This window comes from Monodon monoceros, unplaced genomic scaffold, assembly GCF_005190385.1.
Source record: "Monodon monoceros isolate NGI ecotype Baffin Bay Population unplaced genomic scaffold, NGI_Narwhal_1 Super_Scaffold_11, whole genome shotgun sequence".
NCBI lineage: Eukaryota > Metazoa > Chordata > Mammalia > Artiodactyla > Monodontidae > Monodon > Monodon monoceros.
The window spans coordinates 65528722-65554570 of NW_021703767.1; the positions used below are offsets into that span (position 1 = coordinate 65528722).

Consider the following 25849-nt stretch of genomic DNA (forward strand, 5'->3'; position numbering starts at 1 on the left):
CAAACAGCCCAGCTGAGCCCAGCCAAGCCCCACTTTTGTGAGCAAAACAAAGTATCGTGATGATTTTAACTCACTGCTTTAGGGATGAATGTTACACAGCAATAGGTAACCAGAATACATGTGGCAGTATTTTGGGGAAAAAAATAAAATAGAATATGTTAAACTTGTAAGTCTACTTTAAAATGTTTAAGGAAATTTAAATAGATTTGTAAAAATCCCTCTAAAAACTACTGTTTAATATTAGGGTCATAAATAGAGGGAAAGATTTGTAAGTTGAACTTAAAAGCTTAATGGCAAACTAGGTTCTAAAATTTCTACTTCCCTATGTTGAACCTTAATGAAAAAATTTTTAAATAAAACAAGACAAAAACAGTGAAAACTTCTTGGATAGCTGACTTCATTGATATTTTCAGAACGCTGAAAGAAACAACATAAGGAAAGGAAATGAGTGATTTATTGAGTGCTTACTAGGTGCCACGCCATGTCCTAGGTGCTTTACCTGAATCAACTCATTGAATCCTCACAGCCCTGTGAACTGAGTTTTATAATCCCCACTTTACAGACACTCAGAGAGGCTATGTGACTTGCCTGAGATTCTGCAGTTAGTGAAGGATAGAATCTGTGCTTTTGCACTTTTGGGTGCCTTCTCTGGGAAGGAAGCCTGGTGAAGGCAAAGTTCTAAAAGTCACTCGGGGGCCTTGGTGTGGCTGCAGCACTTTAGCATCTTCTGTGTCTGCTCCGACCTTGCCTGAGAGCCTTCCAGTGGGTGAGAAGAGGGGTGTGCACACGAGTGACCTTCCTGTGAGGATTAATGTGGCCAGAGAAAAGGATGGTCCATTGATCCTTACAGTTCAGGAGTCAGAGTTGGAGCCAAGGGGGCCCGTCCCCTGGACATAACTTGAGAGTAGCTCTGGAGAGGAGTTCTAGAAGCTGTGGAAAGACAGAGGAAGGATTTCAGCACTGTGGCTCCAGATAGCTAGCATAACTTCACAGGGTTCTTTTCACGTCTTTTTTTCCTCTACCAGTTCCCAATATTTTAACTGTACCCAATGCCTAACATAATAGGGCAGATGTATCTTTGAATCATTTCCTTCTAGAATATTAGGGTGAGTCAGCTTTGAAGTTATATAGTCCAGTCCTCTCATTTTATAGGAGAAGAGACCAAGAGATCAACTTCAGTTGCTTCCTGTGAAGAATCTATACGCTTCCCATGAAGAATCCTACCTAACATTACGGAATGAGTTCTCAAAAATCTGCATAGAAAATTGGTGAGTTTTATAAAACCCTGTCTTTTATTTTTACAAAGAGAGGGATAGGTAAATGAGACCTGTAAAACAGAAGTAGAAGAATAACCTGGGGGTGGGCCCTGGTTGTAGGCTGCTGGGATCCCGAGGGCAGGGAGGGAACTGCTGCCTCTAACTTACCTGCCTGAACACGGAGCCTTGGCAGGTCGAGTAGAGCTACCATCTAGAGACCCAGACCCTGAGGCCCCAGGCAGCTCCTGCCATGCCACCTTCAAGGGCAAGTCTTCTGCCCCAGGAAGCTTTCTAGTGGTTCTGGGAGAAACATGCTATTTAACAACACTGACAGCTAACTAAGCACCTTACGGCCACTTCCGAGGGAAGGAGCCTGAATATAGTGTGACGGTGATCAGTCTCTCCTGGGCAAATAAAACAGGTGAAGGTCTGGCTATAGCTTAGTTATTCAGGGGCCAAGGAGCTAGTGTGTGCTTTCTTTGGATCACCACCTTTTTGCTGTTCCTTTTGTTGTCAGGGGATCCTTTCAGCTGCTACCTTCCTTGGAATACCAGACTGGAGGAAATAAGATGGGAAATCATGTATCTCAGAGGAGAAGGGGTAGGGAGTGGAAGAGAGAAGCAGGGGCAGTGTGGGGAGGAGTTTGTTAAATAAATCTATACAGAACAGAGTTTTAAAATACCTTATACATTAAACTAGTGCTTTATAGCTTACAAATTGCCTTTGTGTACTTTATCTCAGTTACTCCTCACAGCAACCTGGTAAGGTAGACAGAGGCTACCTATCTACTTATCAGTAGGTATTAATTATCTGTGAGACTACTAGCCCTGTTTCGCAGATGAGGAACTTCTCTTGAAGGTGGTTAACTGGCAGGACTAGAGTCACATCTTAGAATCACAGAATCATAGCATCACGGACTTAGAAGGCACCTTAATAGCAATAACCTAAGGCATCCTTCTCTCAGAGCTTGAATCACCTTAAAAAAACCTCTGAGAAGATTTCTTCTGATCCCTATTTGAATTCTTCCAGTGACGAGTAACTCACTGCTCCTTGAGGCAAATCCATTATTAATACTGAGCTAAAATCCTCTCCTTATAGCTTTCAGCCCTTAATTCATTTCTGTCCTCAAGAACTTCACCAAATTAAGGGAAATTGTAATTCCTCTTCTTTTCAAAATTCGAAGGTATTACTCTTGTCCACCTCTTGCAGATTAAGCATCTTACATTCTTCCAACTGTTACTCATGATTACTCATAATGTGATTACCTGGCACAGTGCCTGAAATACACAGTGGATACTCAGTGAATGTTTGTTGAATTGGTTCTGTGGCCTTGGTACTATGTCCTGGTCCTGGCCTCTTTCCTTGACCACAATTAGCCTCCATGTTGTAATCTGTTTCTCTTTTGTTTTTTTATTTAAATAATAGAAAGGAAACAATATATAGTATTTACTTTCAAACCACAAAGTCTTCAGAACAACTTGAAAACATAAGCAAAATTGCCCAAATTTCAGACAGCTTTCAGTTAATTTGTGATAATGGACTCATTATCTGACTTAACTGACCACTTCAGAGATGCATTCATTGAGCATCTCCTTAAGTAAGACATCAAATGGAGCATTGTGGAGTGTGTTCATAGAATTAACTGGAAAGATTCTAGCGAAGGCAGGGTTAATTTGAGGTCTAACTGTAAGACCCTGCATGAATACATTATCCAACAGCACTGCTTTGCATATTAGAAAAAGTAGCACCCAATTGTGGATAATTCTGGGCACCACCAAACTGAAAAATGTGCTCTCTTCAAAAATAAGCTCCAGTAGAACCTCTGACTATTTTTAGTTGGTCTTAAATTGGCTTGGTGTGAGGGACAAGCGCTGGCGTCAGTGTGATGAAGCTGTGTCCTGACAATGCAGAATCCAGTCAGCTTCATGCCTCTTATGTAAGTGCTGGGTGGGGATGAATAGCCATGAGCTTACAATTTTGGTCATTGAAGAGCCAGGGACTAGATGGTGAATTGTGCCCTGCTTTAGAAAGGAAACAAGAGTAAATTGCTACCAATCACGAGGGACTATGCTTATTCATTACAGTAATAACACTAAAAGGGGTTTGATGGCAAATAAGTCAAACCAAACACCCTAAAACACAATTCGAGGAAAAGGTCTCTGGGTTAAATTATCCCATTATCACAGACTAAATTGAAAGCTGTCTAAAATTTGGCCGATTTGATCATGTTTTCAAGTTGTTCTGAAAACTCTGTGGAAGTAAACAATGTGTTTTTCCCTTTCTATTACTTAAGCCAAAGAACATTTAAAAACCTACTCTCTTTATACTACAAATACTAGTACTTTAGAAAGTGAGTTATGTTAGCAGTTTTCTCATCTTGAGCCTCAGAAAAGGCTGAATTTGGAAAGAGGCCTTTTATGCAATAGTATTGAGGGTGGAGGACCTGGGAGATGGAGTCGTGACCGCCCTGCACTGTCATCACGTGGTAGGTGATAGACTCTTCACAGGTACAGAATGGAGAGAACTCCTAGTCAAGCAGGACCTACCACCCAGCAGGGCGGAGGACAGTCCCAAGTCACAAGAGAAATCATAGTGAAATACAGCAGCGAGTTCTTGCTGGAAGACACGCTAATGTCCTGGGGCTCGTGTCCATTATACTGTTGACTGGCTGCTTCTCTTTCCTCCTCTGAACAGCACATCCTTTGCCTTCTCACATAAACCCAGGAGGGCCTTTGGGGGCCAGCTGGGCCAACACACTCACATGAAGAAAGCGAGGTTCAGTGAGGTTGTGTGGTTTTCAATCAGTAGCAGAGCCAGACATAGCAGCCAGGACTTCGGGCTCCCAGTGTGGGTCTCTTTCTTGTTTACAACCCCGCCTGCCTCTTAACGTTTGGGATAACTCATGCGTAAGATGTGTAGCCATCAAAGGTGGGAATTTTCACACCTTCACTTGAATGGTTTTCTTTATAGGCAGAGGGAGAGGTACTGATCTTGGAAGAGTCAGGATTAAAAACTAAGTTGGGGATACAGGGCAGCTTAGGAAGAAGAAGAGACAGAGCAAAATAGGAAGTGGGGCAAATGGGAAGAAGGCAACAGAGAGATAAATACAGCAACAGTAAAATGGGGAAGACGTGGAGGACAAATATGGAGAGGGGAAATTAACTGAGAAGAAGAAACAGGCCTTTTTCTTCTTAAGAGCAGCAAACTGAGGGAACCAAGGACTGAGCAGAAGTCAGAAGGAAGGGAGAATGAGGAGAACAAATAGAGCTGGGAAAAGAGAAGAAAGCCAGGAAGGACATGAGGACACAGGGAGCTGCTGTGAGTTCAGAGTGTGTGCAGGTGGGTAGGTGTGTTGGACAAAGAGAGGGACCCACAGGACAGAATCCATATGCACTGGTGGGGGTGGGCGAGTAGGGCACAGTGGGAAGGAGGCAACAGGAGAGGACAACACAAATGGAGGAGGTCAAGAAAGTGATCTTGGGTGCTAGACGCTGGTTGTAAGGACTCTGCTTCCATAGATTATCAATTCCACACCTATGAAACCAAATAGCTAACCTTTTATCATTTGCCTCTCTGCCTCTTTCATCATTTATATGACTTGCTTTTCAAAATATACAAACATTCACTTACTTACCTCAAGTACCCTAAATGCCTTCCTCACTGAACTAGTTTCTTGGGAAAATAGTCAGTGTTTCCTAAAGAATGATTAATCTCTTAGCTAAACCTCCCCCACCTTGGAAATGCATTCCAAATTGGAAACAGTGGGATTTTCCTCAGGAAAAGCCAGGCCTGCACCATGGCTGGCTGGAGTCCTAGAGGGATAAGTCACACAGCATTGTGAGAGCAGCCAGGGGGAACAGTTACTGCTCAGCACACACTTTCTTGTACACTCTCCTAAGGTGTGAGGGAAATCCTGCACGTTAGTCCCACCCAGATTACGCCCACTCTACCTCCCGCAGGTGTGGTTTTCTGGGAAAGTCACCCTATCATAGTAATATTCAGTCACAGCAATGTCCAGTCCTGTGCCTGAGCAAATAACACACTTTCCACTGGCCCAGAGGAGAGCAAGGTGGGGACATTTTCCTCCCAGAGTCATTAGCCTCTAATCACAAGCCTCTTCGAAATACTCGATGTTAGCAGAGGTACCTGTCCAATCCAGGCTAAATAATGACTGCTTTCCAGAGCTGACTATATGCCAAGAAGAAGCATTAGAAATTAGAACCATGTCAGCTTTTAAAAAAATCCTTTAAAATGCATGCCACAAATAAAATCCCCTTTAGTCTTAGCTGTGGCCTTAGTTATTAGCACAACCTTGCAAAAAAAAATTAGCAACCTATCTGCTTGCTCAAAATGTTGACCAAGCCAGCCCACTTTCAAAAATGCAATCACACTTAATAAGGGATGAGTTTAAAAAAAATATTAAAAAAAAGCTCTCATGCTTTGCATGCACCAGGAGTGAGTTGCTATCTGCAGGGTTGGGTTAATGCCACTTTCTGGGAATCCTCGGGAGGACAGGCTCCATGAAACGATTTTTTACCCTTACAAACCCAGTTAAGGCCAGCTGTTGGCAAGAAAGTGACAGCTGCCTTCTGAGTACTTACACAGGATCCTGAGCCCGGCAGCTGTGCCCATGTTAGTTCTCCCCTCACCTCATGTACTCCCCATCACTCTGATAATCCATGAACGATTCTGATCCTGACACCTCCTCAAAATCCTCCAGCACCAGACTGGTAGAGTCCTCACCCAGGACGCTGCTGTCGGGCCTGGACATCCTGACCCAGGGAGGAGGTGCAGGAGGGTTGGTAGACGCTGGAGGTGGGGAGCTAGGGGGTGTTTGCTGGACAGATGTGGACAGGGCCTGAGGAGAGGGGGATGCGGCAGGCTCACGGACGTCCTTGTCATCCTTCTGAGACTCTGGTCCTGCATCTGGGGCAGCAGGACCTAGGACATGGTAGAGGCTGGGGAGACGGATGTCGAAGCGCAGCCTGAACTTAGCAAAGAGCTTGTCATTGAGAGCGTAGAGCTTCTCCGAGATGTCATAGCCCAGCAGGGCTGAGAAGAGGCGAGAGATGTATCGCTCTTTGGCCAGAAGGAGGTGGAGACTTTTCCGGGGCCAGGAAATGTAGCTACATTCAGTCTCGGCTGTCAGAGTGACCTGAGAGGGGTCAGGAGCAGAGAGTAAAGGTTGAAACTAGAAAATGTGTCCATGCTTAGCACAGAGAAATATAGCGTTTACTTGGCAAACTTCTGCACTTTTCTGAAGAAGCTGTGGAAGTAGTTCTCCATGGCCTTGCCTGGAAGAGGTCCTATGACCGACGTTTACTGCGTGCACTGACACAACAGGGGTGGGGGGTGGTTGTGTGTGTGTGGAGGGTGCTCTTGTCAGGAGCCCTGAGATCAGCCCTTCACTTGCTGGGCCTTCACCTCCTAGAGCCTCAGTGTCCACCTCCAGTCTCCTAGCTCTCCTACTCTGTGTCCCATGGCTGATCTCACTAATGGCTACAGAAGGTTCTGAGCCTGCTGTAATTACAGGAGAGAAAAAGGGCCTCCTAGTGCTCAGAAGAAAGTTCAGGATGCTGATGACAGTTTTTTTTTAAGGATAAAAAGAAATAATATATTGGAGTGGGGACACAAAAAAGAGCTGGAAAGAATTTCAGTGACAGAAGAGCCAGGCTGCATCCATTGGACAGAATGCTGGCTTGGAATTCAGGCCCATGAGCTGCCCTTGACTTGGGCCCTACAAGTAACCAAATGGATCTGATGACTGAAGTCAGAAAAAGGGCACAGAGGAAGAGGAACTCTTTTTTTGGGGTTGGGGGGCCACCACCTTGTGGCATGTGGGATCTTAGTTCCCCGACCAGGGATCAAACCCGTGCCCCCTGCATTGGAAGCACAGAGTCTTAACCACTGGACCTCCAGGGAAGTCCCAAGAGGAACTCTTAAGAGCACAAAGTAGAAGGACACCCCACTCTCCATTTATTTAGACATCTAGAAATTTCTGGGCACTCGCTATGTGCCCGTGATACAAAGCTAAGTTACACTTGCAGGGTCAATAACGTGTGCCCAGCACAGAGTAGGTCCTTGATAAACCTTGTTAAAACAATGATGGTAAAGCTAGGTTTCAAATGAAAACATGTTTAGGATAGTAAAGGAAAAGGGTGTGGAATCACACGATTCTTTATACTCTGGCCATAATACTTTAAACGTGAGCAGGTTGGCAGAGCTCAAGATGAAGATTTGTGAATCGAGACAGTGGAAATGAGGGAGGACAGCAGCTGACATTTACTGAGAGGCGACCACATGTTGGCATTGTGTTAAATCCTTTATGTGGGTCGTCTCATTAAAGGTAGGGTTGGCTTTCCAAACATTCTTTGTTAGAGATCGTATATAATCCTTTTATTTCTTTGCCTCCAGAACTCCCCCTCCCCTCCCCTCAATCATCAGCACTGAAGTCAGGGCTCTAAATTAACTCATCAAGACCAGAAACAAGTTTCAAGTTCTGGCTTTACCGCTTTACTAGCTGTGTGACATCAGATGAATTGCTTAATCTCTCCGGGTTTGTTGCCTCATGGGAAAGAATTATTACTCACAATCCATCCATTACTAATTTGGTTCAGCAAGTAATTGTCACATCTGCCATAACCTGTACTTTTGATGTACTTAGTAACAATTCCCAAACAAGAAATAAGTGTGCTGCACATGAAGTGGGTGTGCGTAAGAGCTAATCTGGACGCAAACTGCGTCCTCAAAGCTGAACACAAAGACTGTGGGCATTCTTGTGAACATGCTGTTACTTCTTTCATCTTAAAATGAATCAAAATTTTAAAATTAAAATCCTTTTTCTTCACTTCACTTCCTTGGCTATCTAACACTCCACTGATTTGCTCTCCTTTTCAGCAAAGCTCCATGAAAAAGTTGTCTATATTTGCTGTTACCAATTCCTCTTGCACTCTCTCTTCAGCCAGCAAGGCTTTGCCCCAGTGGTCCACAAACTGTTCCTGGCAAGGTCACCAATGACCTCTGCATTGCTGAGTCTGACAATCAGTTTTCATAGCATTCAGTCTCTCCTCTTTGATACTCTTTACTTGGTTCCCAGGATGCCATACTCTCCTGGTATAATCTCCTGATTGGTCCCTTTCAGCTTCCTTTGCTGCTTCCTCTTTTTCCCTCCAAATTCTAAACACTAGAGTTTCCCAGAGTTAATGGATTCTTGAACCCCCTTTCTGTCTACACGCACTCACTTGGTGATCTTGTCTGATCCAATGGCTTTAAATATCATCTGTGTGCTACGACTTCCAGACTTCTGTCTCAAGTTCAGACCTTGTTCCTTAATTTCAGACTCAAATATGCAACTGCCTATGCAGTGTCTCCATTTAAATGTCCACACAAATCTAGCACTCCCCAAACTGGACTTCCTCTCTTCTCACAAAGACGATACTATCGTAGGCTTCCTTATCTCAGTTGATAGCAGCTCCATCCTTCCAGTTGCTCAGGTCAAAATTCTTAGAGGTTTTCTTAATCCTCTTTCTCTCATGCACTACATCCAATGCGTTAGGAAATCCTTTTGGCTCTATCTAGAAAATATACGCTCTGGCCCTAGACAATGTGGCTCCATATCACCTCTCTGACTTCCTCTCCTACTATTCTCTCCCCTCCCTCTCTCTGTTCCAGCCACATTGGCCTCCTTTCTGAACCTCAAACATGCTAGTCCTTCCCACCACCCAGCTTTTGCACTGGCTCTTCCCTCTGTCTAATATGCTGTTCCCCCTGATATTCTCAGAGCTCACACTACCAATCACTTCAGGTCTTTGCTCAAATGTCGCCCATTCAACAAAGACTTCCATGAACACCCCATTTAAAATTGCAACTACAGTTGACCCTTGAGCAACACGGGTTTGAACTGTGTGTGTCAATTTAAATGGGGATTTTTTTTTTAATAGTAAATACTAAAGTACTACACAATCGGCCAGTTGATTGAATCTGAGGATGTGGAACCCCAGATATGGGGGAACATATATTTGGCAGTTGGACTATAAATTATACGTGGATTTTCTACTGCGTGAAGGGTTGGCGCCGCTACTTCCTGTGTTGTTCAAGGGTCAACTATATCTCTCCCTTAATTACACTACTCTATTTTTTTTTTACTAGAAGTTATTATCTTTTAACATATTACATAATTTACTTATTCATTATGTCTATGGCTTATTTTTTGTCTCCCCTACTAGAATGTAAACTGCATGAAGGCAGGGACCTTCATCTGTTCTGTTGACTGATATATTCCGAGCACCTTTAATAGTGCCCAGATGAGAATTCCCTGGCGGTCCAGTGGTTAGGACTCTGCGCTTCCACTGCAGGGGGCACAGGTTCAATCCCTGGTTGGGGAACTAAGATCCCACATGCCACATGGCATGGCCAAAAAGAAAAAACAAAGATAGTGCCCAGGTTACAATAACTGCTCAATAAATACTACTGAAGTGAATGAATGAAATCAGGTGAAGACTACCAATCTTGTATGTTGCAAAACAACCTGATGTCATTTTCTCATGTCCTATGTAAAATCCTTCCTAAAGGTCTTCAGGAAACCAGTGGTTTGACTGATTCCCACATACACATGCACATGTCTGTAATAAAGTTTTGACCAGCTCTTTCTTTAATCCTCACCTTCGAAGCTGGTTGAATGGATTAAATAAGCTGACGTACGTAAAGAGACCTTGGGTCCAGTAAAACATGATGCAAGTGGGAGAAATAATGCTGATTTTTGTGTGATCCCTCCCATGCTATGTTCTTGGTGACTAATGAAAGGGTCACAGTGCTTAACAGCCAATAAATTCTTAATTGAATTCTTGAGAGGTGTGATGGAATGTTGATTCCGTTGTGGTAAACTCAGTAAGAATTATGATTCAGTCACTGTGGATTCCCTATTAGTCAACAAAGACTATGCAATTGCAAAGGCAAGGACAAGATGAACTACAACCCGAGACAACACTTGACATTTGCAAAGAGGAAATGGGACTTCACAGAGCCAAGAGCAAATATGTGGATCTCATTGCTCCCAATGGGGATGCATGCTAAAAATACAAATGGGAGAAATATAACAGTCCCTACATCCCTCTCAGATGACTGAGAGGCCATCTGGGGTCACAGCCCTTCCTTTCAAGCATAACTTAGGGGAGGACGCCCGGCTTATCCACCACCTGTTTCTCAGTTTCAGTGTCAGAAACAGAGCCTGGCCTGGCTGGCTCAGGACCTGACTCAGGCCTCCTGAGGGTTCTTATGGTCCTGGGAGGGTTCTCAAAGGAGACTGCTGGGTGGCTTGGAGAGGACGTGAGTGTGTGGTGGATGAAGCACGTTCAGAGGGGATCTGTGGCTGGTGGTCTAGGCAGTGGGATCAGGATTGCCTCTCAGGCTCTGTCCTCACGGAGCCAAGAGTCAGGGTGGGGCGGAAGCAGGCCCAGCCAGGTGGCACTGCCTGGCATGTGTCTATTCTGGGGTTGGCTCAAATGCTCGCCTGAGGGACTCCCTGATAGAACTGGTAGGAGACACAGGGAACCCAGTACTGGCAAACTATCTGGACAGAGGAGTACCTATAATGGTGGGTATGGGTAAACTCCACTCTCCTGGTAAACCTCCCATTTTAAAAAAGAATAGAAATAGTGGTGTCAGGCCACTTGGCTTTGCCACTTTCTAGATGAAGACCTTGGGCAAATTACTTGAGGTTTCTAAGCCTTAGTTCCCTCATCTGTTAAACATGTTAATAACAACATTCCACCCAGAGGACAGTTGTGAGAATCAATAAGGCAATAAAATAGGTAGTGCCTGCCACGTGCTAGCCATTCAGTAAGTGAGAGCTACAGAGAAGGTAACTGAAATCTGAAGGATTGGCAGAGAAGAGAGGAGGGCTCTAGCACCCAGGCCCTGAACTTGGAGTGTGTATATGATGTCCTCTGGAGCCCTCTGAGACACCAACTGCCCACTGCCGAGCCAGTTCAGCGAACCTTTACTGAACACCTACTACTGTGCACAAGGTATTGCCCTTTGGAGCCTGAAGATGGAGAGGAGAGCCCAGATTTCTACCTCAGGGAGCTTACTATGCGAAAGACAGAAGGGAAACCAAATCGTTAGAGACATGTGCGCAGTCAGCATGGTAAAAGGAATAGAAGAGGCATGTAGGCGGTGTGTGTGGGGGGCGGGGGGGGGAAGCTGGTGAGGTCAGCCTGGGCAGGCCTCAGAGGAAGTGAGATGCCATAGCCTCCTCTGGATGAGGAAAGTGCATTTCAGATAGAAGTGACAGTAGTAGCCAAGGCATGGCCATTGCAAAACAATGTGGTGTGTTTAGGGAAGAACTAGTAGTTCAGTAGGGCTGGTATGAGCAGGAACTGTGAGGAAGGAAGGGGCTGGAGATGTGACTGGATGTCACTAAAGGTCTTAAGTTACTCCCTAAGGAGTGTGGGCTTTTATCTTGTGGTCACTGGGGTCTTCTGGAAGAGTTTTAGGCATAGGAGTGACATAGCCCCCCTTTCAGGGGTCTGCACCTCCCTACCCCACCCTTCCTCTGCCAGGCACTTTTCCCACAGGAGGAGAGTGCTCCCACCCCGAGCATCATATTGGCAGTGGTTCAAATGACAGATGTAAGAGGGGAAAGATGGAGGCAGGGATATTGCTGGGTTACAGTGGGATGGTCTGGGGCGGTGCTGCCATGGGGCTCCCTATTACCTGGAAGACCCCCTCCGCAGAGGGATGCAGCGATTCCCACTCGGGAGAGTCCATGAACTGGTAAGGAAAGATGTAGTGCAGAAACTGCCCGTCCTGGCTCACACGAACCCTGGCAAAGGGAGAGAAGAGACTGTGGGAAAAGGGAAGTGGCTACCCGAATCCTCTCCGAAGTCTAAGTTACATGTTAAAAAGTGGAAAATTATTAGGGTCCAGTATGGACTTTTTCCTCTTTTCCCCGAAAACTCAGAGTCTCAGCCTCAACCTCTCCTCTAAAGTGAGTTATACTGGGAAAGAAGGTTCCTCTATCAGGCAGAGGGGGCAGATCAAAAAGATCTCTAAGGTACATCCTGTCCATTTGAAAGGAGCTACTGTTCCACTTTTTCTGGAGCTTTATTGGCTAAACAGTTATGTATGGAGCACCTTCAGTGTTCCTGGAAAACTGGGAATATGGAGATGATCTGATCCTTGCCTTTAAAGATGTCACAATTTAGTGGAAGTCACAGGTACATAAATAACTGGCTGTAAGTCAGTGTGTGCTACTGTGGGACAGGAGACCAGACGACGGAGAGATCTTAGTTCTCTCCAAGTGGCAGACTTCTCAAAGATGATATTTGAGCTGAGTTTTGAAGGATGAATAGGATACTGAGAAGCAGATCAGAATGGGGATGGAGATCTGAGAAATCCAGTGTGGAATTGTTTCCCAATATCTGCTTTTTCCCTTCCTCCATATTTGGAATTTCAGCTGGGTTCATGGCTGCCCGGCTAAACTACATTTCCCTACTCCCCTTGCCATGAGGTAGAGCCATGTGATTACGTTTTGGCCAAGGGGATATTAGCACTCCACACCTTGCTCCTAGTGAATGCCTAGATATATACGTATGTGTGCAAATTACCAAAGACCACCATCAATTAATAAATTATTGCGTATTATCTGACAACCTAAAGATGGAAGACAGAAGGGGACGTAGGTCTCAAACCAAGCCCAAGATGTGGTGTCAACCTACACTCTCTGATGGCAGAAACGCACCTGCTCCTACAAGACCTATCAATATGTGTAGATAGCCATCAGAACTTCCCTGAGTAATGAAAGGATACAAGGAAAGATGATGTGCCGCGTTCTCCTACCTCACAGTCTTCACATATTCTGTCCTCTCCAGCTGCCTCTCCTCCCAATCCCCACCTTCTCCTCAGGCCTCAGCTTAAACATTCCTTCCTCCAGGAAGTCTTGTCTGGCTACCCCAGGAAAGTTAGGTCCACTGCTTAAATGCTCTCATTGCACTTCGCCTTTCTCCTTGGAAATACTATGTCTGTTATTCACCACTATGTCAAACATGAATTAGTGCCTCTCTTCATACACTGTAAGCTTCCTGAGTACAAGGAAAATATTTTTCTTTTCTTTCTTTTTTTTTTTTTTTGCGGTACGCGGGCCTCTCACTGTCGTGGCCTCTCCCGTTGCGGAGCACAGGCTCCAGACGCGCAGGCTCAGTGGCCACGGCTCCCGGGCCCAGCCGCTCCGTGGCATGTGGGATCTTCCCGGACCGGGGCATGAACCCGTGTCCCCTGCATTGGCAGGCGGACTCTCAACCACTGCGCCACCAGGGAAGCCCTATTTTTCATTTTTTAACACAAGATCCCTAGTCCCTAGCCCTCTTCATAAATATTTTTGGAAAGGGGGAGGGAAGAAGGAAGAAGGAAGGAACGATCAAACAAATGAACTCACTGTGTCACCATAAATGGGACCAAAACCTCAAAGAAAAGCTTCTCTAACAAAGGAAGAAAGACAACAGGAAAGAAATGAGGCTGCTGCCACACACATCAGATCCTCCTGTCCTCTCCCCAGGCAAGGAATCTGGACACCCAAGCAAGCCACTGAAGAGGGACAAGATTTTACAGTGTGAGTACCATCTAATGAGCCTGCATGACTCCCTGAAACCATTCACATTGTATATTGTATCCTTTGTAGTTCGAGTCTCCTCTTCCTTCTTGATCTCCTGGACATCAGGTAATTTCATCCTCCAAGAAGAGCTTAGACAGTTAGTTGCCTCTTCAGGAGTTCATGCTTGGGATTGTATATGAGAGAAAATCTCCAACAGTAAGCACAGCTTAACAGGGTGATGAACTTTGAGGAAGTCACTTTGCCTTTCTGAGTCTTGAAAGGGATTGATTGCCTTATGAAAATAAAACGAAAGGGATGTCTGAGATTTCAGCAAAGCGCTCCAGATGAGAGTCTGCACGTGAACTGGGGAGGTCTCCACAAGAAGCCTCCATTTCCTGGCATGGAGTTCTTGTCTGCTGCTTTGAGGTGTTTGGTACCTCACCAGCCAAAGGTACGATGATTCTCCTTTAAAGCTGGAGCCTGGTCATATAGACTAGAAGCCCCTTTCCCCAGCTCCAACTTAGCAAAGTTGAGACAGGATGACATTGAAAGATCTCAAAACAAAACTCTTACTCCAAACCTTGTAAGGCAAGAAAAATATCAAAATTGTCTAATTTTTGACTCAGGTTTTGGATGCTAAGTATAATAGGAAAAGCCACACTGAGAGGGCAAGGCCCCCTCTCCTCTTCACAGGGACGTGGTCTTCTACAAGTTCATGGTAAATCCATTATATAAAAGATACCTGAACCATACAATAATCCTGATGTATGGTTTATTTACACTTCAGTTCACCCATAAATGAAATGAAACATCACAAAACCTCATAGCTCATTCAACCCAGGACCTCAGACTCCAAACAAAATAAAAACATGTGTACATCACACTTTGATTCTATACATTGATACATAAATGCATATTATTACTAGTAGCAGTAGTTGTTGTAGTACCATCATCATCAATGTCAAACTCCTTTTTTTCCCCACTATGGCTGGTGGTCTTATCTGGTTTCTTTCTTATTTTTTTGGAATCAGACCCTTCTGATTACTTTCTTGTCTTTCTACCACATTCTCCTGGTCTCAAGAAAGCAGGAAAGAGGAAATTAAGGACAAAACTTTTGAAATACTCTACTTGCTTTCCACAGAGCCAGCCCAAGTACATACCAGGTTAAGATGCTTACTGTCAGATGCTTAGCTCCACATACAAGTCCCACTAGGGCAATATTTCAAAGAATTCACAATTTCCTACCAACTGTGCAGCACAGAGCTCCATGGTATATTTGTTCAGAAGAGATCAGTCAATGGCCAATGCTCACATGCAGCCTGACCAGGCATACAGTAATCCCGACAAGGCCCATTTCTGCTAAGGTCTGACTGTCAGCCTCCTTAAAAGGTGTCAACCAGTTGTCTCCACCATATACTCAAAGAGACACACGTGGGCACCACTACTCCTCCCTCACTGTCTGGCCCACAGGTTTATAACACTTTACTTCTTCGTCTGTAAGAATCTCAATAGAACAATTGGAAGTGGAAAAGTGGACAAGAGGTATTCCTGCTCCATACCTGGGTATATACAGAATGGCTTTACCAGGGCTTCCCTGGTGGCGCAGTGGTTGAGAGTCCGCCTGCCGATGCAGGGGACACGGGTTCGAGCCCCAGTCCGGGAGGATCCCACAGACCCCACATGCCGTGAAGCGGCTAGGCCCGTGAGCCATGGCTGCTGAGCCTGCGCATCCGGAGCCTGTGCTCCGCAACGGGAGAGGCCACAACAGTGAGAGGCCTGCGTACCGCAAAAGAGAATGACTTTACCATAGAATCTGTATGGGATATTCCCCAAGATCTTTGATGCCCTGGAGGGAACAGGGGTTATAGGAAATCCCCTCTGTTTTGGCACTGTTTCTTGTACATACTTGGCACTTAGCAAATGTTGAATGCATATGGAAGGAATGAATTAATCTTACTGAAATGTCCAGTTTTCCAAAGCTTACAGAGATATTGCTGCAGTTTAGACATGACATGCTGGCGTGTGTGTGTGGTGTGGTCATTTCACACCCAGGCTCAAGAAACACTCACCCCACACCTCCCAGCACAAGTGCACACACAATCCTTCCTGCCAACCAAGGTGCCTCATGAGCTAGTTTCCTCATGGAAAATGCTAAGAAAGGGGAAGCAAAGTGCATACTTAGAAAAATCTATTTTGGTTTGTTTGACTTGCCACATCCTTCCTCAGTGGAAGGGACATGAAATGGAAAGGGAGGCACTGGGAAATGAGAAGCGTGGGCGTGGGGAAGAAATGCTGGGCATTGACCCAGCGGCTTACCGGCCAGAAAGCAGCAGGGACAGGCGGTCGATGGGCGTCTCGCCCTCCACGGCGTAGGTCTGCTCCGTGGCCAGAGTCAAGACTTGCTCCTCGCAGCAGCGAACAATCTCCTTGTACGCTGGCAGGGGTACCTGCAGGGGCAGGCACAGCGTCTTGTAGAGGAGCTCGAACTCCTCAGGGAGGGTGTCCTCGCGCAGGCGGTACACCAGGTGTGCCAGCTGGAGCACGCAGGCAGTCGCCAGCAGCACGCTCCAGAGGACGATGTCTAGGCCACAGGCGTCGAACCAGCCCCACAGCACACAGCACAGGTAGCCCGTGCCCAGGAAGCCAAAGAGGTAGAAGCACCCATACACCCCGCTGCCCCCCATGAAGCCCAGGAGCAGGAGGCAGGTGGCCAGATGGTAGACAGCCCCTTCCTGGTCCCGCCTCCAGCCGACGCACAGCGGCCTGCTCCAGAGGAGCTGGCCCACTGCGCTGCCGTTGCTGCTCATCTTCGGGCCTCAAAGCCTGTCGGGCTCTAAGACTGTCCCCACGTGGGAAATTCAGGAAATGGGTTAGCCTGTCCTCTCAGATATCATCTCACCATTGGCTTCTCCCCACCAGCTCCACCTTTCCTGGGAGGAATGCTTGCATTAGCTTGGGGAATGAATGGCAGAACATAATACACTTCATGGAGAACTGAAAACCTTTCTTTCTCTTTCCCTCAGCAAGGCTCTGGCCCTCCCCGCAGAGCTCTGTCGAGCGTCCACGGCTCCAAGTTTCTTAGGACAGTCTTCACATTTGGCTCTTGGCAGGAAACCTAAATTGTCCTGAGGAAAAGATAGGACTATAGGGCTGAAAACTTCAGCAGTGAGGGATAAAAAAGAAGCCACATCCTGCTTTGTGTTGTCCCCAAACAGAATGAGGAGAGCCCAGCACGGGAGGCACATTTGTGCACCATTTGGAATGCATCTCTCTTGGCACCGGAAGAAAGGGTGACCCCAGACGTATACCATGTTTGGAATTGGAATCCAAGTGGTACTGGCAGTGAGAAAAAACAGGCCAGGCACACAGGCAGGCTGGAAGAACACTTAACATACCTCCCCAGAGGACAAGATAAGACCTGGGGCAAAAGAGGCAAGTGTGTGTGTGTGTGTGTGTGTGTGTGTGTGAGAGAGAGAGTGTGAGTGAGGGGGTGGACAAAGGGAAAGTGTGCACAGAATTTACTGTCACACCTCAGGCAGGACACTGTCCAGAGCCCCCTCTGGGAGGGCTGGGGGCTCTCCTGAGGTAGGAGGACACTTCAAGGTCGGAAAGTATGGGACTATTATCAGAAAAAATCCTAACAGTGAGAAGTGGAAAACCCCTTGAAAGCCTTTATGAAGTCACGTTGGAAATATGACTTTATTTGAAATAGGCATTTATTTGACAACCATTAAACAAAATTAGCTATGCAAAGCAGCTTTTTGAATTCTGACTTTCTCCTGTGTGTATCTGGATCTAGTAATAGTTAATACAATGGTAATACATTGCTCAGACCATCACCCCACCCACCCCAATATTGGCAAATTATAATAACCATCACCTATTGAACACCTACAAAATGGCAGACGTAGATTAGGTATTTTACATACACATGATTTAATCATCACACAACCATTCCAAATAAATATTATCCTCCTTCTACATCTGAAAGAAACTGAGGTTTAGAGAGGTAACAAGTTCCCACAGGTAGTAAGTGACAGAGGCAGGATTTTTTTTTAATTTACTTATTTATTTTTGGCTGCGTTGGGTCTTTGTTGCTGCGTGCGGGCTTTCTCTAGTTGCGGTGAGCAGGGACTACTCTTTGTTGCGGTGCGTGGGCTCTCATTGCAGTGACTTCTCTTGTTGCGGAGCACGGGCTTTTAGGCACGCGGGCTTCAGTAATTGTGGCACGTGGGCTCTAGAGCACAGGCTCAGTAGTTGTGGCACGTGGGCTCAGTAGTTGTGGCTCACGGGCTCTAGGCGCGCGGGCTTCAGTAGTTGTGGTGCACGGGCTTAGTTGCTCCGCAGCATGTGGGATCTTCCCAGACCAGGGCTCGAACCCGTGTCCCCTGTATTGGCAGGCGGATTCTTAACCACTGCGCCACCAGGGAAGTCCCAGAGGCAAGATTTGATCTCATCTATCTTATTGCTGTGTCCCAAGTAGTTTGCACAGTTAGTGGAAATACAGGACGAGATCCATGACTCCTAACTCCACTCCCCCCAGAAAGTCTGAGGACATTCAGGAACTTCTGGATGAACCTGGGGTCTACCTTGGGTCATCAATTTCAAATCTGGGAATATGCAAACACTAAACTAAGAAATGTCCCTCTGGCTTCCACATGACTCCTTGATTTTGTTTCCTTACTACCATTACTCCTACAGCCCCTGAGGTATGGGGGCGGGGACAGGGGGTGGAGGCATCCAGTAACCTTCCAGAACTATTCAAGTGCTCGATCCATAGGGACCTTTATTATACTGCTAGTAACGTAAGTAAAATTAGTGAGAGATTAGGAATTGTCAAATATGCAGAGGAGTAGAAGTTTTCAACTCAACACACATTGAGTGCCTGCTATGAGCCAAGCACTTAGAGAATCAAAGATTCCCAAGAGCTTTCACTCTATCAAGGGAGAGATGCCTCAAAAAACAACCTCAGTTCAGTGTGGGAAGCATAGTAACTGAGTTGAGTTTAGGAGACGTGGCAGCCTAGAAGGAAGGTGGCATTGAAGAAGGAAGACACAGGTGCTAACAAGGAATTTGGGGTGCAGAGGTTGAATTAGCCAGGTAGAGGGAGAAGAGGATTTCTAGTGGTGAGAACAGCAGAAGAAGCATAGGCATGGAGGTGTGAAAATGTACAGCGTGTTGAAAGAAGCTGGGTTTTTTCTTCTTTAATTACAATCACCTAACCAACAAATGTGCATCTTATTCCCTTTTTTCTAACGTTGAGGGGGAAAATCAGTGGCAAAGGAAAAGATCTAGAGAGCTCCTGGAGAAGGCCCCATGGCCCACCCCGCTGCCCTCGCCCCCAGCCTTTCCCACAGCAACCATTTGGGTCCTTGATGTTATTTCAGCAGTGGAGCTTGGGAATTTCCACATGCTGCTTTTCGGTCACCTGCCTGCCTCCTGGCCAAGCCACCCCCTTTAGCAAGCAGCAGCTGCTCATCCCTCCACCTTAGTCATGCACCCCCTGAGCTGTCAGAGTGGCTGTCTCTGCCAGCTGTGAGCAAGGAAATGAGAAGCACAGGAACAGAGGCTCTGCCCAAGATACAATTTCAAAACAGGTCATCTTTCTCAGCAAGCCTGACCAATGGGCTGGTCCTGATCCCTTAAAGAGCCAGGTGGACCAACTCACTGCTGGCTCTCAGCCTGCCTTTTTTGTCAATCCACAAATGTGCTCATCTGAGCAGAAGGTACTAACATTTGTCAAGCAGTTATTGTTTCCTCATGTCTCCCTATGATACTTTATTTTTAATGGAAGAAACAAGCTCAGAGAGGTTAAGGAACATCCCCAAGGTGACAGAGATAGTATGTGAACAGGGGCTGAAGCCTAGGTCATTGTGACTCTAAATTGTAGGTTCTCTGTGCTGTACCACCTTGCCAGGTACTTTGGGGAGTTAACATGTGTCCATATGCAGGCTCATTCATTGCTACCAGGGATTTGTGTATGCCGCTGGGGTGGCATACACACCACATGCTGCCTGTAGTGACAGTGACAGTGGTGCTTGTGGGGTGGGACCTATGACAGGAATACAGTGAAAAGCTGTATCTTTGTTTTTAAAACCAGGTTTGATAGAAGAAGAAAGAAAAATTGTGTGTCAAAATGGTATGTTCTTATAAGGAAAGCCACAAATATGCAGGCAGAAGCACGGTAGAAAATATTTGGGGAGAATAAAAGGAAAGACACAGAAGTCACATCATTTGTTGAGTCAATTCTATTGAAACATTTACTTAGGACAAAGTATGTGTGCCAGGAACCGGGGATAGAAGATGAGGAAGACAATGAGTGAGGGAGACTGACCCAGAAAGAACTACAACCCAAAAAATACCCTTATTGGGCATGTGACCAATGAGACATAAGAGGACGTGTCAGGGAGCTTCTGGAAGAAGTATACTCCCTGGTGGAGACAGTAAGGAGGCCTGCTACCTTTCATCCTGGCTTGAATACAGTTGTGTGATGATATAATGCTTGAAGCTATCACAACCATGAGATAGGAAGGGGTTCAAAGGAAGCACTGATAGGGGAGCAAAGAATACAGGAAAAACATCACAAGGGAGGATGACATTTAAGCTGGTTTAAAAAGCCAAGTAGGTGTTCCCCAGCTAGGGGAGGGCATTCCAGGAAGGGAGAACAGAATGTGAAGTCAAGTCCAGAAGTAAAACGAAAATACATGGCATATTCTGGTAACAGAGAACAGTTTGTTATCAGTGAATCAAAGGGAGCAGCAGGACACGAGGCAGGAGAGTCAGGCCAGGGCCAGATTATGAAGTCAGCCGGGTACACCATCTCTCCAAGAGTGGTCACAGACTATGGCTGGTCCGAGAGCTGTTACTGGTCCATGATGAGATATGGACAGAAACTGAGAGAACTTAAGACATCTTTATACAGTTTGACAGGAAACGTATTAGTCTGTGAATTGGAAAAAATTAAAGTAGTAGTAGTTTACTACTTGTAGTTTGAGAAACTACATGTAGTTTCACCAGAGGTAGTTTGAGAAACATTGGGCTTGATGCTTTTAATGCTTTCCTAATATAGTTATTAAAATCGAACACAGGCATGATTCTAGGCATTGGACACATACTGCTGAGTTGATATTGGGCAGACACTACTGGTTCCTTATCCATTTCCCCTTTTTCCCCCAGTTTATGGAACTCTGATTTTGCTTGGGCAATATGTAAAGGAGGGTGGGCTTCTCTCCCAGTTGCCAGGGCCTGAAATAAGACTGGTCAAGGGACTTCCCTGGTGGCGCAATGGATAAGACGCTGAGCTCCCAATGCGGGGGGCCCCGCATTTGATTCCTGGTCAGGGAAATAGATCCCACATGCATGCTGCAACTAAGAGTTCCCATGCCACAACTAAGGAGCCCACCTGCTGCAACTAAGACCCGGTACAACCAAATAAATAAATAAATATTTTTTAAAAAAACAATAAGAACTGGTATCAAAAAGACTTCCAAGTTAAAAAAAAAAAAAAGACTGGTCAAATCCAAGCACGATATCCCATTCCCCACAATGGCAACTAGTTTAAGAGTGGACATGTGACCAATGAGACATAAGAGGACACGTGTGTGGGAGTATCTGGGGAAAAGTATACTCCCTGATAGAGACAGTAAGGAAGCCTACTACCTTTCATCCTGGCTTGAATACAGCTGTATGATGATGTAATGTTTGAAGCCACTGTACCCATGAGATAGGATAGGCCTAAGGATGAGAAGGTTAAAGAGGAGAAAAATAGAACAAGCCTTGGTTCTTCAAAGTATCACTGAGCCATTTTCTCAAATCTGAAACTTTCAACCTTCAGACTTTATGACAGGAGATAAATTACATTTATTGCTTAAGTCTCTGTAGTTGGGTATTCTGGTACTCACAGTTGAAGGCATTCAGATTCCTATCTCCCTAAGGATCTCCGTAAGGACGACTCTTCAACCAACAGTTCTCCGAACATCTGCTGATTGTTTTATTCTATGAAAACTGAACGTCATGTGACTTGTTATGTGCTACCAATAATTTTCTCTCAAAAGTCTGAGTAAACTGAGAGGAATTGCTCCTCTAAACTCAATTTGACCATTCAGGATGACTTGGTTGTTAAGTGAACACGATGATTTAGTGCAAAGTTGGTTGTCTACTCAATACCCATTTACCATTTACCACTTCCTCCTTGTAACAGAATTCCAGTTTTGTTCTGATAGCTCATCTACACATGGATCCAAGGAGGAAATCCTGTTTAAGCCAGTCAGCAAAGGGCATTCTGTTGACAATTATTATTGGTCCATAAAAATACACATAACCTAATTTGGTTCAATCAGACCAAAAAAAGGGGGGGTGGGTGTGGGGACTTCATGCCTTAGGAATGATTTCTCTTTCCTCTGCTGCACTTGAACAAGAAAGTACATTATTAGCTTCATTAGTCCTAGGAGAGAGCTCTGAGATGAAAATAACTTGAGTCTTGGATGGCACCACTGAGCCTTGATGTCACTGCATCTAGAGCTTGCCCTAACCCTGGACTGCCAGTTATGTGTTTCCCTTGATGAGGATTTTGTATTACTTAGCTGTCAAAAGCACCATAATTAACACAGATAGAACTACCATCTAGCAGTTTATAATAGCTAAAGAAAGAAACACTGGGTATAGTCACACATGCACTCTTTTAAGGAAAATATTTATCATAGCACTGAATATTCAACTTTATATTTTTTATAGCTTATATAAATATATCCACCAGAATATAAGCTCTTTGAGAGCAGGCCATGTCTTACTAACCTTTGTTCACTACTTAGCACATAGTTGGCATTTAGTATGTCCTCAGTAAATGTTGAGTCAAGCAGCCTCTATTCTTGAGGACAGGGGATATGTCTGATTCACACATAAATACTCAACACTTAGGGCAGTTCTTTGCACATAATAAGCCTTCACTAAATATGTACTGAGTGAATAAATGAATTTACAACTATGAATATATGATGTTTATATTAGACACCTCGTACAGGAAAGAACATTGGGCTTTTGGGCTTGAACTCTAATGACCAAGACTCACATCCCAGGTCACCAGATATTTAACCAGAGCAACTTCCTTAACCTGAGTGCCTGTACTCACCTGTAAAATGGGGATTATAGTTTCTCCATCACCCTCACATCAGACCTGCAGAAGGTATAGTTAACCTAATGGAGACCTTGCTTAGGGACACGGTCCTGTTCTTATCAACCTTCAAGGCAAATGTTTCACGTTAGACGAAGGGAACTAATTATAGAGAATAGTGTGAATGTATCTGTATTGAGATTTTGGGATGTATTGTGAATAGCAGGGGCTTAGCAAAGAGGTATGTGGTGGTCAGAATGTGGTGATCACCTATTTGGAAGCTAAGTTCTTCATTTTTCAAATTATTGTGGTGACATCTATTACTGATAGTATCAAAATGCTGCACATGATTTCTGGGAAGGCTTAAGCACTAGGGAAGGGTAGGCAGAGGGTCTTGTGAGATGTACTTTTAACTATGGCAGATGTCAAGAAGGGTGTGTTAATTCTTTACAAATCAGGTGAGCGTATCAAACTGGCAAAGGCTGAAAAAAATTAACCTTGCTAAGAGCTTAGGGAAACAGGCACCCACAGGTACTAAGGTATTATAAATGGGCACCCCCTTTCTAGAGATCAGTCAGGCAGTACTCATTCAAAGCCTTGAAAACTCTGGCCCATCCTTAGTTAAATGATTAGTAAAGATACTTGTAAAGACTTTCCTATGGAAGCTTCCATCGCAGTATTATAATGGAGTAGCAAAAAAATAAAAATAAAAAGTGAACATACATGCAGAAAGAGATAAATGGCAAGAAGGTCACCAAAAAGTGGCCCTATTGTAGACTGGTGGGATTTCAGGTGACTTCTTTCTTTCTTCCTTACATGTTTCCATAAAACCAGCCAGCAAAACAATGTATTTTAAAATCAGAAATAATTTAGGTGTCTGTTATGTATCCTGTTCAATTCTGAGACCCAATTCCTAAAAGGGTATCTGACACACAGCAGACATTCTATAAAACATTTGATTGTTGAATGTATGTAGATAGGGAATTGGTAAGCCATACAGTAGATGTATACATAGCTACTACAACTCATATTGTAGAACTGAACTCACAGGTGGTAAAATATATTAAGGGAAGAAGGTAATTAATATTGTGATTGCATTAAAAATATGTAGTATAGAAAAATGATCTAATTTTTTGTTTTAGAAAAATGTATAAGAAAAGTTTGGAACAGCAAAAATTAACATTGGGAGATGATACGGTTAGGGATTTTTTTTTTTCCTTTTGTAGTCCCAGGACATATTCAAGCAGAATCTGGATAGCCATCTGCCAAGGATCTGTATTGGGTGGGAAGTTGGTTCACATCATCTGCCTTAGGAGTCCAAGATTCTATTCTTCACCCTAAAAGAATGCTCTGAAAACTATCAATAAAATAAAAACTCTACATCCAAACGAATATTAAAGTGAAAAATATGAATACAAAGAATTAGAGAATGTTAGTAACACTGAATGCTACCGTGCCAAATGCTTTATGTACACAATTTCAATGTGTAAGCACAATCTTGTAACTTGGGTATTGCTGCTCTGTTTTCTTTCAGATGAGAAAAACAGACACAAACGGTTGACTTGCTTGAGGTCACATAGCCAGCTGTTGAACTTAAGTCTGTCACTTTGAAGCCATGCTCTTAATTAACTAGGAAGGAATCTTAGGGAACATTTTAGTTCAGCTCTTTTGTAAGAGGCAATTTTCCAACCGTGATCCATGAACCCTACATATTCACTTATTTATGCTTCTCAGTGTCTTTTGTTGTTGAGATCTAAAACTCCATTTACTTGGACAGAATATGACCAATTGTCTCATTAGCTTATAAGCAGCTAATAGGACCACAGGGCTTGTATTACAAGATTTGTTTATACCACAGTCATCCCTCAGGATCCTGGGCGATTGGTTCCAGGACCCCTGTGGATACTGAAATCTGCATTTGCTCAAGTCCCTTATATATTGATAAAATGGTGTTGTTTTTCTATATAACTTAAGCATATCCTCCTATATACTTTAAATCATCTCCTGATCACTTACAATACCTAAAATGTAAATGTTATGCAAATACTTGTAAATACAATGTAAACAGCTGTAAACACTATGTAAATAGTTGAAAAAGCAGCAAACTCAAGTTTTACTGGAATTCACCCACCCCCACCCCCCAATATTTTTGATCTAAGGTTGGTTGAATCCACAGATGAGGAACCCACAGGTATTCTTTTTTTTTTTAATGTCTTTATTGGAGTATAATTGCTTTACCATGGTGTGTTAGTTTCTGCTTTATAACAAAGTGAATCAGCTATACATATACATATATCCCCATATCTCCTCGCTCTTGCGTCTCCCTCCCACCCTATCCCACCCCTCTAGGTGGTCACAAAGCACCAAGCTGATCTCCCTGTGCTATGCGGCTGCTTCCCACTAGCTATCTATTTTGGTAGTATATTTAAGTCCACGCCACTCTCTCACTTTGTCCCAGCTTACCCTTCCCCCTCCCCGTGTCCCCAAGTCCATTCTCTACATCTGCATCTTTTTTCCCCCCCGTCCTGTCCCTAAGTTCTTCATAAACTTTTTTTTTTTTTAAGATTCCATATATGTTAGCATACGGTATTTATTTTTCTCTTTCTGACTTACTTCATTCTGTATGACAGTCTCTAGGTCCATCCACCTCACTACAAATAACTCAATTTAGTTTCTTTTTATGGCGGAGTAATATTCCATTGTATATATGTGCCACATCTTCTTTATCCATTCATCTGTCAGTGGACACTTAGGCTGCTTCCATGTCCTGGCTATTGTAAATAGAACTGCAATGAACATTGTGGTACATAACTCTTTTTGAATTATGGCCACAGGTATTCTTTAAGAAAAATAAATACATAAACGCCATGTGAGGAACACAAAAAGAAACACACC

General features: G+C 44.4%; 1 protein-coding gene across 3 annotated transcripts; it reads right to left on the reverse strand.

Annotated features, from left to right (window-relative positions):
- Positions 1 to 372: 372 nt before the first annotated feature.
- On the reverse strand, positions 373 to 17063 carry POPDC2 (popeye domain containing 2). 3 transcript variants are annotated; one of them, XM_029215148.1, is made up of 4 exons: positions 16162 to 17063; positions 11970 to 12078; positions 6000 to 6411; positions 373 to 930 (listed from the first exon to the last, which is right to left on the reverse strand). In XM_029215148.1, exons 1-4 carry the CDS (start codon positions 16650 to 16652, stop codon positions 845 to 847), a joined length of 1098 nt encoding a protein of 365 aa, XP_029070981.1. In that variant the 5' UTR covers positions 16653 to 17063; the 3' UTR covers positions 373 to 844. The 3 variants fall into 3 exon arrangements, with proteins under 3 accessions (XP_029070981.1, XP_029070979.1, XP_029070980.1); XM_029215146.1 differs by having other exon boundaries at positions 5858 to 6411; XM_029215147.1 differs by lacking the exon at positions 373 to 930 and having other exon boundaries at positions 5638 to 6411.
- Positions 17064 to 25849: the final 8786 nt, after the last annotated feature.